Consider the following 13,709-nt stretch of genomic DNA (forward strand, 5'->3'; position numbering starts at 1 on the left):
AACTCCAGGCCATCCACAACGCCGCAGCCATACTAATCCACAACATCCAAAGGCACAACCACATCACCCAACACCTGCACGACCACAACTGGCTCCCCGTCAAAAGAAGAATAACTTTCAAACTGCTCATGCACACCCACAAATCCCTCCACAACATCCGACCCAAATACCTCAACAAAAGTCTCTCTTTCCACACCCCCAAGAGAAACCTCCGCTCAGCCGAACACTCCTTGGCCACCATCCCAAGCTTCTACAGAACCAGAGCAGGTCTCTTACCTCGCAGCCAAGACCTGGAATGACCTCGCCCTTCACCTCCGGTGAAGCCCTACACAGCACCAATTCAGGAAGGACCCAAGACCTGGCTCTTCGAATTACCCAATGGAGCTGCTCACACACCCCCTCCCCCCCCCAGCACCTTGAGGCCCTAACGGGTGAGTAGGGCGCTCTACAAAACCCTGATTATTTAGAAGTCTGTGGGTTACTTGTAGCAGTATCGTAAAACCAGAATAAAAACACAAAAGGGAGTGCCTCAAGAATCAAAACATTGTATTTTAGAGTTTGTTCTCTTTGTTTCTTCTCTCCTCCTTTCATGAAATACACATAATTCAATGGTGTCAATACGAATGTACTCTTCTCCAATATCAAAATAACATGGGAGCTGTGGAATAAAGTCTCAAAACAATTCTCTTTATTATTCTTCAATACATTAAAGAAACAGCCTAGCAAACACGTTTCATCTTCCAAGAGGACTTCATCCGGGTTAATGTATTACAGCAATGTCACATCAAAGTCTACGTGTAAATTGGTAATGACGGTCCCTTTTCAAAAATGTTTTGTTCTCAGATACTTGAAGAACCCTATTATTTTAACGTTATTCCTCAAATAGTGCTTATCTGTATATTAGAGCCATTTCAAGATTTTCATTTTTATTATGCAATTTCACTATACCTACCGTGCTATCCTCTACCTTTTGCTACATCTGTACAAGTCTTAGCAATCGCTATCTCTAATAAAGTAATTTTGATGTCTTGGTGACAAAGAATGCTATGCAAGTCCTAGACCCAGAAGTCTATCTTCATTTGATTTAAGAGAAATTTAGAAGTTTTCAACTCCACAACCTGTTGAATTTTGGAAATAGCGCCGGGAAACCTACGGGTAGCTGAGCGCTTTACAAATTTAAATATAATAATAATAATAATATCTCAAAACATTTCTTTTAAGGAACAACTTAGCACTACAGACTCCAGTTTATTCTTATTTTCAACTGCTTGTGGCAAATGTAGGCACTTGTCCTTTTTCAAGTTCATCTATCATCCTGCTTGCAGCAAGGCTTTGACTGTGACTTGATGTAGCAAGCTGGCTGCATATACAGGGGAGATGTATTTACTCTATTTCTGATTTCCATTCTGGGTCTGCTTCTTTCTCCTCCACAAGTCAACCTAGCTGCAATGTAGGAGTTCATCTCCTGGCTTGATTGTGTTCATATAGGACTGTGATATTTTGCTTGTGATTTCCCTGCAAATTCAGCGCATCTGCAATTGCGTCAATCTAGGAAATTTAAGTTGGTGGGGGAAATAATGTTGCTTATAATAGAAATCCCTTAAATCTCTAAGACCAAGCCCTCCCCTTGCCATGCTAGAAGGGATAAAATGGCATTAGGGCTATTGTACCTAATAAAGGGTGGCATTCACCTCCTCCTCCATTGCTCTCTTCCATGGAGGAAGGACGACATGACAAAGCCTGAACTAACCCCCCAGAGCTGCTTAAAGTGTCAGTCTCATTTCCCCTTGAAGATGTGGCCAGTTAAATAGTGTTTTCCATAATACCACTATCCGGGTGGTTCCCAATGCTGGTTGTGGCCAGATTTTATTTTACTAGAGTAGGTCTCTTTTTTAGAATGATTTGACATTTTGCCTTTTGAAAGAAATTAGGGGCATATTACCAAGCAATAGCGATAATTATCGCTATTGCTTGGTTAGAGGCAACAATTTACCGCTGGCTGCGGCAATTTTTACCGCAAATAAACCTTGGTATTACCAAGGTTTAACGCAAATGCGATAAAAATCGCCGCAAAGCATGAATATCGCTGAAAAGTCAGCGATATTCATGCATTACCGAGCTAATGCTCTTAGCCATGTTATCCACCTCCCATTGGATAACATGGCTAAGAACTGCTCAGGGCAGGTGTTAGCTTTTGGAGATATTCGCGCTTAGCGCGAATATCTCCAAACGTTGGTAATAGGAGATAGCGATGTTAGCGACTGTTTTCAGTCGCTAACATCTTGGCACGCCCACTTTGCATGTCATTAGTGATAAATATCACTGACATGCAAAGTGGGGCCCAAGATGGTCGCTATCTCCTACTAGCTGTCGCTAACTGGTGTTAGCGACAGCTAGGTAATAGGGAGATAATTTTATCTCCGCTTTCTTGGCTTTTAAAGCCAAAAAAGCGGAGATAAACCCGCTTGATAATATGCCCCTTAGTTTTTAATTAATTGAGAAGGAAAACTCTGAACCTATGGATATAGGCTCTGTATCCTCTGTACCTTATTCTTCTAGCAAGCAGTTCGCTGTTCAGACTGGGACACAGACTTAGAAACAGTTTTATTCATTTTTTCATTGTTAATAACCTCAGGAAATTTCTAACCAATATATGAATACTACTCGACCGTAGGTTCAATGTAGAAATGCCTAGGCCCCTGGCATGCATGCTCCTTAATGTGTCCCTCAATGACTTTGCTAAGTCAATTTGGTGTGGAAATGAGAGGTGTACACGGTGCTTCTTTGTCACCTGAAAAACAAGTGGCAGGGATTTCTCCTCCCTACTCTCCCTGACATCATTGGCCTAGCTGTTAGTTTCCATCCCAACTGCAGTGCAGACACTTTCAGTAGTGGGCATGGGGATTAGACTGGACTGCTGCTCATGCCCGAGCCACTGCCCAAACTACAGTTGTAGACTGCAAAACTCTTCTCCTGGACAGAGAAAGTGTGTGCCCAAATAAAAGCCACTAGTACTATTGTACTCAAACACACAGCGGCTCTGGCTCACCAGCTGTTAAGCTGTATGGATTCCATAGACTTACACTCAAGAGAAGTGAAGGGAAGAAAAAATGTGAACAGAGAAGATGAAAGAGTAGAATTTAGTTATTTGAAAGAAACAGGGAATTCCAGGGTAGGGAGTGATGTCCTACTTGCCTGCTATGAGCCTAAATTCAGCATATTCTGTTTCCCTTTGATGGCTGTTCATACTCTTGTCAGAGCCCAATGAGAATGAAGCTTTGTCTGATGTGTATTCATAATCAGAGGCTTGAAGATAATGCATGCTGATCAAAGCATAATGCACCTTTAAAATGGAATCTCTCTGCTGGATCAGTAGTTGATGCGGTTGCATTTATCAGTGTTTGAAATCAGTCTTCAAAGCGTGGGATGGATGTTTATTTTGTGGTCTTGGCATGGGTTTTGATAGTATTTCACTTCTCTGTAAAGAAGAGATATATGGTGTTGCATTTGTTGATTGAATGTGAGACTGCAGTTGTTGGCAAGGCATTGACAAATTGTCTGATCCCCATGAAGATTGCTTTGCTTCTATTGGACACTTTGTTTAAAGTGGATTTGTAGATTGTATCGTTAGCTGAGGGGATAATGAGCCTCTGCATGTAATGGACATTCTTGAATGAGACTGTGAGGATAGATAGATACATAGAAATAGGTGGGTGTTATGGATATTAGGTGGGGGCATTGGCAGTTTCCTTTTCTTTTCTTGTTTGAGGATGCTTTACTTTTTCTTGGTAAGCTCTTGGAAATACCGTAGTAGTAAGGCACCAGGCTTGGAGGATCGTGTCCTTATGTCTTCAATAGTACACTGATGTTTCTATGGGTTTTTCAAGGTGTTGCTGTATATATTCAGTGGTGTGGTGACATTTCTTTGCTTGTACCTTATGGATAACTTGATGAGTTCTACTCAGAGAGTGTTCATGGGAAAATCTTTGAAGGAATTACATGCTTGTTTTTCTTATATGTTTACTTGATACATTGCTGTGGCACGAATGAGAGAGAACTAGATGGAGAGAGGTAACGGGCCGAGGCCCAGTCTGTGAAAGGGCTGTTATGATGAAGTAATTTTTGTTGCTTTTTAAAGTGATTATGTTCAGTGATGCGTTAGTTGATCACAACTCACAAAAAGAGAAGGACTAAAAAACATAAGAGGAGACCCTACTGTAAGCATTTAGTCTGTGTGTCTATCCCAGAAAAACCATTATGAAATGGATTGTGAGAGAGAGCTAGAGAGGAAAATCAACAGAATTTTAAATACTGCCCTTACCCACTATATATTTGCATGCTTCATCATAGGTCCGCTTACGATGCCCAGGTGCAGACCAACACTCTAGAGGGAGCGCTGATTTTTTGGGGTGAGGTAAAGAGAAAAGAAAGAATAAAATAAGGAAAAGTTTTCCTCATGAGGGATCAATGGTGAAGAGAAAAGTGAGCTAAAACTACCTCCTAAGGAGGTACCACTTAAATTCCTTTATTATTGGTCCAACTTGGCATGATTAAAAAGTCAAAAGGCAGAGTATATAAGAGGAGTTACAACTTCTTACCCCACACTGCATGTACCAACATGTTTCAGCCAAATTTAATTGCCCTTCTGGGTCACTAGCCTTCTTCAGGGTAAAGATCCCTAGCAACGTTGGTCTGTATCACTATGTGATCAATTGTTACAAAGTGGTTAAGTCAACCGTACTTGTTTTTTAGTAACACATTTGCCATTAATATCCGTGTTTCATAATTAAATCTCCAAACCCGGGACCATCGTGTGGACACCTCCCTGTAGTCAAGGGTCAGTGTGTCAATAATACACCACTCTGTGTCCTACGTCGTGTTGTTTGATGCCTGGGGTGTTGGAAAGAGTATTGATAAAAGTCTCTTGTTGCTTAAATCTCTGGTGAGGTTCTCAGAGGAATGTGATGTGTGTGTGTTTAAGTGAGGGAGCAGTGATGAGAATGGAGAATTCATAGTGGAAGTACTTGCAGGGTCTAGAAGGCCTATAGATCAGATTGAAGGAGGCTATCTGAACGTGAGAATGGGAAGAAGCATATGAGAATCTCAATTGAAATTTATGCTGGTAGGCCATTTAAGGTGCAATATCATGGTAACTTGAGGACAAGGTCTTTAGTAATCCATGATGTCCCTATGACTATGAAGGTTGGTTTTGGACAAAGCATTGAAGAATGTGAGCAACGTATTTGCTTGTATTTTCATGAACAAGCCAAAACTTGTTTCAACGAAATGAAAGGAAGGATCCACCATGCTTTCATTGGACAGAAGGAAGGTCTGGGGACTGCACTGTTGTGTTCTAATCTAGGACGCCGATCAATATTGTGACCTTATGCCCCAATACGGCTATAATCCATCCATAACCCTATAATGGCATAAACGATCAGAGCCATATTTCAGAAACTTGCCTCTGCAGCTCATTACAGTATATGACACAGCAGAAGCCACTATCTAAGATTCCTAGATTACACACCGAGTTCTTTCAACAGATAAAACCCCCAGCAACCTGGGAAAGCCCCGCTTGCTATGTTTTGATTAGTAATAGAACTCTAATGAGCACTGTAAGAACGACCGGTTCTTAGTGACATCTTTATTGACGTCTTATGTCCAAAAACTTAAGTCAAACAAGGCACCTTCCAGGTATAAATATTACCAACTTTGCCTTAAGCAAACACAGCGGTGGTGGTAGAGAATACCGGAGCAGAACAGCTGTCCCTTGTAGAGCCCAGCAGATGCGAGAAGCCCACGGACGCTGCCCCTCCTCCTCCTTGACGCGCTGAGAAAGACGTTGTCTTTTCTCCTGCCGAGAAAATCCAGCCCCGGCGTTTCCAGCCTACCCTTGCGGGTAACTGGGATATCGAGTCCTGAGGGGAGATACCAGACCTCCAACATTCTATTCCAGAGGTACAGTGTTGACTAAACCCTTAGAGAGAATTCTTGCAGCAAACTCTTGGCAAAACCAACTTAACTTAAACTGCTACTTACTTACTCCCTTCCACGTATTAGGCTTAGGTCAGGTACACTGGGGTAGGCGTATCTAGAAGCATCAGTTGAGTACGTTAGTCAAATGTATATATGAATGTATATATTTTATTCATTTTAACCATTGTATGGCTAAGAAACCATATCAATGCTTGTACAATATTATTTCGCAATCCTCCTTTTACTCCACGCACTTTTTATAATAACAGGTCTTGCAATTGTGGCAATTCATTTCTCTTGCATGAGAAGAAAGACTGTTCAATAAATAATACCTTTTATTGAAAACGCCCGTCTCTCTATTCTCTGCATCCTGGTGAAAGTAATTCTTGCACAACTGACTGAGTGAAATAGCTGTCTATTGTTTCACATGACTCTAGAGATTGACTCTTATTCTAAGGAGCAAAGTTGTCATGTTTATGCGGTTGTTGGAAAACTGAATCCCTTCTTGTCTGAGCCAGGGGAGCTGATCACTTCCTATTCAGTCAAGAAAGTTTCCAGTGACCTCTGAGCTAGTTGGTACAAACCCAATTAAGTCTAACATAGTCAGTAGAGACCTGGAAGACCGCACGTCTACGTCTACACTGCTGTTTATGTTATTCCAATACGCAGGGCCTATAGGGAAAATAGGAACTACACTACAGTACGAGTATGCAAGTAAACACTTAGTTAATGGTGTCTATTGATCCAATCTAAGATTTAAGCTTCTTGTAATATTGTCTCTAAAGTTGACCTGAATAAATAGGATTGGATTCCAATGTATAGTATACCATTTTATATGAAACACGCATTCACTTTTTGGGTGTGTTGTGTGGTATGCATAGCTAGAAGGGCTCATCATTTGTCTGCAAATTGACAAGTTACTTCCTTGCCCTTTGCTTTATTTCAAAATGCCTTAATATTTCTAGATCTCTGCTACAGACAGTTTTGGCTCATTTACAATCTTTCACATTATAAATGCATTAAGGGTGCAGTACCTTATATGACTATTATGTGGATTTTTCGTTATTCCTTATGCTACTGCTGGAATATGTTTTGTCAAAAATCTAACATTATCATTGGCAACGACAATAGCTAAAAGTTTCACTATTGCGAGACCTATTGCATTGCAAATGCTTGTTTGTTAGGCGGGACCAGCGGCTGCAAAGCACTTTCTTCTTTTTTACTTTTATTTGTTCACAATTCTAACATAGTAATACACCATATTAGAATGTGAAAAAAATGTATGCTTTGTATTACCAGTTGCATATGTCACGAACCATCCACATGCAGCGACGGCTCGTGGAGGGAGTTACGGTGGGGCAGGAGGGTGGGGAGGGGGAGGGGCAGGGTGGAGGTTGCTAAAAACCGGCATATGGATAATTGCAGGTAAGTAAACAATTTAATTAATAAAACGAATTTCGTAGTGCGCCTTGCATCGCAAAATGCAATGCAGTGCGAGCTACGAAATTCGTTTTATTAATTAAATTGTTTACTTACCTGCAATTACCATATGCCGGTTTTTAGCAACCTCCGCCCTGCCCCTCCCCCTCCCCGCCCTCCTGCCCCACCGTAACTCCCTCCACGAGCCGTCGCTGTCCACATGCCTTTGACAGCGATCTTGGAATGAATTTTATGAATGAAAACTCATCCAAGCATGTGCACGCATCTTGATGCATGTGATCAGGTTTAAATGGCAAAACACATTTGCAATGAGTTGTGATCTGCTGGCTTTACCAGTGTCGGAATGAACTATGGATTCCTAATTTTCCACTAAATTCTAGAATATGTGTGTCAAGTGGACAGATATCATGAACTGAAAAACAAAGGTTTCCCTCCAAAACATTTGCATGTTTCACCACGATACCAAGAATGTTGTTTGTACGTGATTTGTCTCCAACCTTGTAGAACAAACGCAGTCGATAGACCGACACCACGATCTAAGACTTAAATATCAGTTTAAGTCAAGTCTGACTATAAATGTTTCCAAATGTATGTATGCACTATTTAATTAATGCGCCTTAAAGTGTCAAGACGGAACTATACTTCCTTTTCACTATTATTACTGTTTTCCTATAAGATGTTCTGTGTTCTTTTCTGTTTATTTTTAGGGGTACTTGTTGCCATGTTATTAATAAAAGCCCCCTAGAACGGCACCCGCAAAATGCATGGTACAATGGGTTGGTTTTTCTTATGCAATTATAATGAATTGGCAATTAGGAAGAACACGTGAAGAGAAATGATGTGCAATGTTAACTTAGCCATAGAAGTCATCAATTACTGATTAACTTGTTGATTGAAAGTAGAACGTACTGATTAGCACACTTAAGTGTACAAATATGCTGTGCACTGGGAGACACGGGTCACCGGTTGATCCATGCTCTATGAAGTTAATCATTGTCACACTAGGCTGACGGCTATTTTCCTGACTGCACACTGACACTGTTAGCAGACAACTGAACCTACTGGCTATCAGGATAGTGCAATTTCAAGGATTTCCAGGTCACACATCAAAGTACCCAAATTGACTTGTTGATGAAGGCAAATCAACTCCTGTGTGTGGTCCGTATGTTCGATGTTGTTGTCTTTGGAGATGAGGACTTCTAAGATGTGTATAGATAGGTGTCCGAGCCATTTATCTCGGACAAAAGGTGTGTGGAGGCTGTGTTTTGTGATGATGTCCGCAATGTTAGAAGCATGGAGGGCTGCAAAGTGTTTATAATGAGCATGATTTGAAGGTCAGGGTTTGTTGGATTTAAGTGCATGCTTAGTGAGAGGCATTTGAATGGGATTCTTGAGTCTTTGTTATGTGATGGTGGTATGAGTGATGGCATTGTCTTGGAGTGAGTGTGGAAATCGGTTTCTGATGTGTGGACAGTAAGGCACATGGCATAGATGCCTTAGCTGAGATGTAGGGCTACTAGTCCTAGGCTCTTTCTGGCCCTAACAGTTGGCACCATGCTTTCTGTCAGCCTTAGTTACACAAGGCTCCACCATGAGATGCCCAAACAGAGACAGCTTTGAGGCTCCCCAGGTGGTCTGGGATTGATAGGAGGATGGGGTGGACGTCCCCGGCACTAATGCCCTGCACCCGGAGCAGAATTTCTACTTTGAGGGTCTTCAGGTGGCAGGCATTTAAGGGAAAGATGGTGGTTCTTGGGTGTCAACAACAGGGTCACGTCACCAGCCACAATATGTTCTTGGTCCCATTTAGGTATAATTAGGCTGTCCCAAACCTCCAGGGCAATTTCAAAAGAGTGTGAATATATCTAAAGTCTACTACTCTGTGGTTTGTCACAAAATATTTACCAACCAACAATTCTTATAAGACAGACTTTTTCATTGTTACTGCTTTGAAACTCCTACCACATGACAATTACTATTTTCAATCAATTGTACAAGTGCAATATAAACGTGATATTTCAGATCTTTAACGTTTCTGCGTTTCTTACTCACTTCTGAACTAGTACTTATAATTTTTTTAAGAAAACACACAAAAAATGTTACACCCCTAAGTGTCCCTTTCCCCTATATGTGGGAAAATGATGCTACAGCATACAATTCTAAGATCCTGTTTAATAGAACTCGCAGATTTAGGATTTGTGAAATTGAACTTGCATTGTTTGCGGTGAAAGTTCAGTAAAGCTTTCACCACAACCAGGTCAGGCAAAGAATTCCGCTGGCATGACTCCTAGGGGTCCGAGCATTTTTAGGAGAGCTGATTGTGGTAGTTTACCACATCAAATTCACGTGTAATCTGTCACTGATAAACCCTGGCGTACATAATAAAGTTAGTTTGGGGCGGGGTACCTCAAAGGTCTAATTTCTTCTGGTGGTCTAGACGAAAAGATTTCATAACATCAAATAATGTGTTTCATTTTTACAATACTAATAAAAGAAAACTGTTAAAACATGTTTTGCGCTGTGCCCGTGAATATTCTGTTCTGTGATCAGTGCTCAAGCACATGCAAGGGAACACTAGCCAAAATATGGGAATTAATGAGTGCCATCGATTTCCATCTAGTGCGCCAGACGTTTTTAACTCCAACATTTGGAAATCTTTGCAGATCTTACGCATGCGTATTCCTTTGTCAGTTGTCCCCGCTTACACTACAAATATGCCCAGAATTTTTCTTTCTAACCTTCTCTTCAGGGCTCACATTTTTTGTACTAATGATTTAATACCTTCTTGGATTTGAACGCCCTTCGATAATGGCCTGAATTGTATAAATGCACTACAAATAGTAAGTGATCCTTTCCAGCCCAGTGGTACACACATACTAATGCACAGTAAAAGAGGTGTCTCTGTAGATGAACCTGTAAAGCAGGAGACAGTACCACTACTTAAAATAATAAGAATATTCACAGGTTTCTTACTCTGGAAGTTTACATGACACTCCTCAGTATTTTAACATATGCCTTGTATAATTTTATGCTTGACCATATTATCCCTTTTAGTAGTTTTCCACTTGTGCAGCATTGTGCCACTCAGTGAGGGTCTGGTTCACGTTCTACAGAAACAAATACATATTTTAAAATGGAATAAAAAATAAATAAATAAATAAATAAATAAAAAATAATGGCTGCACTTAGTAGTGGGAATTGCCCCGTGATATACCACATCCATGACTGGGGGCCTCATTTATGAGAAGTGACGCATCGCTGCGTGAAAGCAGCGATGCGTCACTTCTCAGTGCGCACTCCTTGCGACATTCCTGATGCGTCATATTTAATGTATGACGCATCATGTCGCAAGGAGTTACAGATACGTCAGTATTTTTTACGTATCTGTATAGCGCAAAAGTGACGCATTGCTGGAGTGTGTCACAAAAGTGAGGCAACTCCAGCAATGCGTCCTTTCACATGGGGCAAGCCCCATGTAAAGGGCCTGCGTCAGTCTTACGCCTACTGTGAGGCGGGCGCAAGATTTTGACATGACGGCGTCCTAAAAGTGACGCAGTAAAATCGCAAAGATTTCACTGCGTCACTTCTACGACCCTTCCTTGCGTCAATACGCCCCCCTTGCATACATTATACCTGGCGCAGGTATAATGTGACGCAGGGGTTTACAAAGTGACGCATCTACCTAGATGCGTCACTTTGTAAATATGGCCCAACAAGGCGCATTTTTAACGCCACTGGTGCGTCACAAAAAGTGACGCACCGGCGGCGTAAAAGTGAAGCACAGCCTCATAAATGAGGCCCCCCGGTTTTTACCCAGGAATTAAATATTTTGCTTGAGAACGATAAAAATCAGCTAGAGAAAATACATAAAAAGTTTACTATATACAAACATAGTGCTGTATTCCTCTTACCCGAATCCATCCAGATAGGTGAAAAAGACCAGCCATTCCGTACATCCTAGAAAGAAAATGTTGACACCATCACCAGTACAGAATTAGGAGCTGTGATCACTCTATGTAAGATCGGCAGCAAAAGACCTATGATACACTTACTAGATTACATATGAATATAATACGTTTGCAGTAGCTGTGAGGATATCTGATCTTAACTATGCACTTTATTGTGTAATCAGGGAATTTACAAACCACGTAGCACCTCACTTTTTGGAACCACATTTCTGTACTATTAGCCTGTGAAAACAGTTACACCAATGTAATTGTGAGAGGTAAGCAGAGAAAAGACTGCAGACTACATGCCGGAAAATGTATGTGAATCACTGTGTCCCATTTGACACCCTCTTGTACTCAGTGTAAATTGTTGTTTTAAATAGATCACTCTGAGGTCTTCAAACACCTGTGAATCTAAAAAAGTAAATTCAACTCCGATATCTGTATTTAGGGACTAATATAGAAGACGGGAACCTGTACTGGCCACATTTCTAGCATTTGTCAGTTTCTTCTTAATGTACTGGAATACAAAAGACCCTGCCCTCTCTCTGGCAGTTAAGGACTGTGTCATGATCTGTGTGTAGAAACTGGGTCTCTAGTGCCCAGAGGTATACACAGTGTCCAAGTAGGGACACCAATCCTAGTCAGGGTAGGTTAGATAAACACCAAAGGATTTTCTGTGCTAACACTCTGGTAGGTTGGCCCAGGGCGGTCAGGTTTATCTAAAGAGGCAAAGTGTAAAACATTTGTGCAAAACGCACAGTAACACAATGAAAACATCATAAAAATACTACACACAGGTTCCGAAAAATAGAGAATAATCTTATGAGAAAAACAAGATTTAAAAGGTGAAAATCCAATAAGTAGAACCAGAGGTATGAATTTTTAAAGAATAAATAAAAAAGCAGAGCTTAGAAGTCAATAGCGCTAAGGGGTTATTTGAGGTTATTTGAGGTTGCTCTAGACCGCGGCAATCCAAATTTCAGGCCAACTGTGATGGAGGGCCCGCCAGCTACAGGACTCAGACAGGTCCCACTGACAAAGTACCTTGGATGGAGCAAGCGTCGATGTCGAAGACTCGATTCGAGTAGTCGAGGAGGCGTCCCAACAGTGTAGATCCTGTGGATGGAGGCAAAGCATCAGCACCAATCCACGCAGTTGATGAAAGCTTCATCGACGAACCCCTTTAGGATGCAGGCACTGTGTTGCTGTTGATCCACACTGTCTGTCTGTCTGTCTGTCATGTCTGTCATTGTCGAGCCGCGCAGTCTATTGAGGCAATGACGTTGATTGGCGCAAAGTCATTTTTTAAGCAAATGCAGCTGCAGAACCCACTTCTGAGGCCCAGGACTGGGTTGGTACCTCAGGCAAAGAAGGACTAACATATGGCAGAGTGCAGCAGCAGCAGGAAGAGTTTGATAGCCTTGAGACCTCAGAACAGGGGGCAAGCCAGCACGCCCTTGGGGTCACTCTGGGTTCAAGTGAGATGGGTCCAGTTTTTGTCTTCAGCAGGGCAGAGATCGCAGGCAGCTCAGAAACGCACAGAATCAGTCCTTCAGAACAGAACAGGTAGTCAAGCAGAGTGGGAATGCTTGTACCAGTCTTTACTACAGGCAGAGTTTGTCACACGTACAGTGTACTGTCTTGGTAAGGTGAGAGCCCCAATACCTATAACCAGTTGTGCCTTTGAAATGGGAGTGACTTCAAAACAAGGCCTTGTAGTGCACTAGTCCCCCTTTCATCCCATCACTGACTTCAGACTATCAGTTGGAGGTAATCAGCCTTTAGTGTGGGACACAGGACACTGCCTATTCTGGTGTGTCAGCTTCCCCTCCCTCTTCCTGCCTAGAAAGATTTATCAGAATGAATGTAGATGAATGTAGATGAGTTATCGGTCACATCCACCCTTCCTGTGTTTGTGGTTGCCGAGAGGGAATGCACAAAGTGAAGCTGTCATCCGTCACAGATGCGTACCCGAGACAGGTTGAAAGGCACACAGAGCAGTAAGAGCAGAGAAATGTCCACTTTCTAAAAGTGTCATTCCTAAAATAGCACTGTTAAATACAACTTTAAAGTTTTTTATGGAATTCTAAATGCTATCCTATGAGAGGAGTAGGCCTCACAGTAGAGAAAAATAAACTTAGCTGTTTGTCACTATCAGGACATGTAAAATTTAAAAGTACACATCCTACATTTAATTCAAACAGTTTCCTGCCCTTGGGGCTACCTAAGGCCTACCTTAGAGCTGACTGATGTGTAATAAAAGGAGTGTTGAAAGCTTGGCAAGTAGTTTTCAAAGCCAAGTCAAAGTGGTAGTAAACTGCACACACAGGCCTTGCAATGGCA

General features: G+C 41.7%; 1 protein-coding gene across 2 annotated transcripts in view; it reads right to left on the reverse strand.

Annotated features, from left to right (window-relative positions):
- The window catches only part of TMX4 (thioredoxin related transmembrane protein 4), a 378,667-nt gene that overhangs the window by 188,969 nt on the left and 175,989 nt on the right, over nt 1-13,709 (reverse strand). For both annotated transcript variants that reach the window (XM_086927695.1, XM_086927694.1), the window contains exon 5: nt 11,328-11,373. In XM_086927695.1, the coding sequence (XP_086783821.1) occupies nt 11,328-11,373 (46 nt within the window). The remainder of the gene's footprint in view (nt 1-11,327; nt 11,374-13,709) is intronic.

The sequence above is a fragment of the Lissotriton vulgaris genome, chromosome 6 (assembly GCF_964263255.1).
Source record: "Lissotriton vulgaris chromosome 6, aLisVul1.2, whole genome shotgun sequence".
NCBI classification, from domain to species: domain Eukaryota; kingdom Metazoa; phylum Chordata; class Amphibia; order Caudata; family Salamandridae; genus Lissotriton; species Lissotriton vulgaris.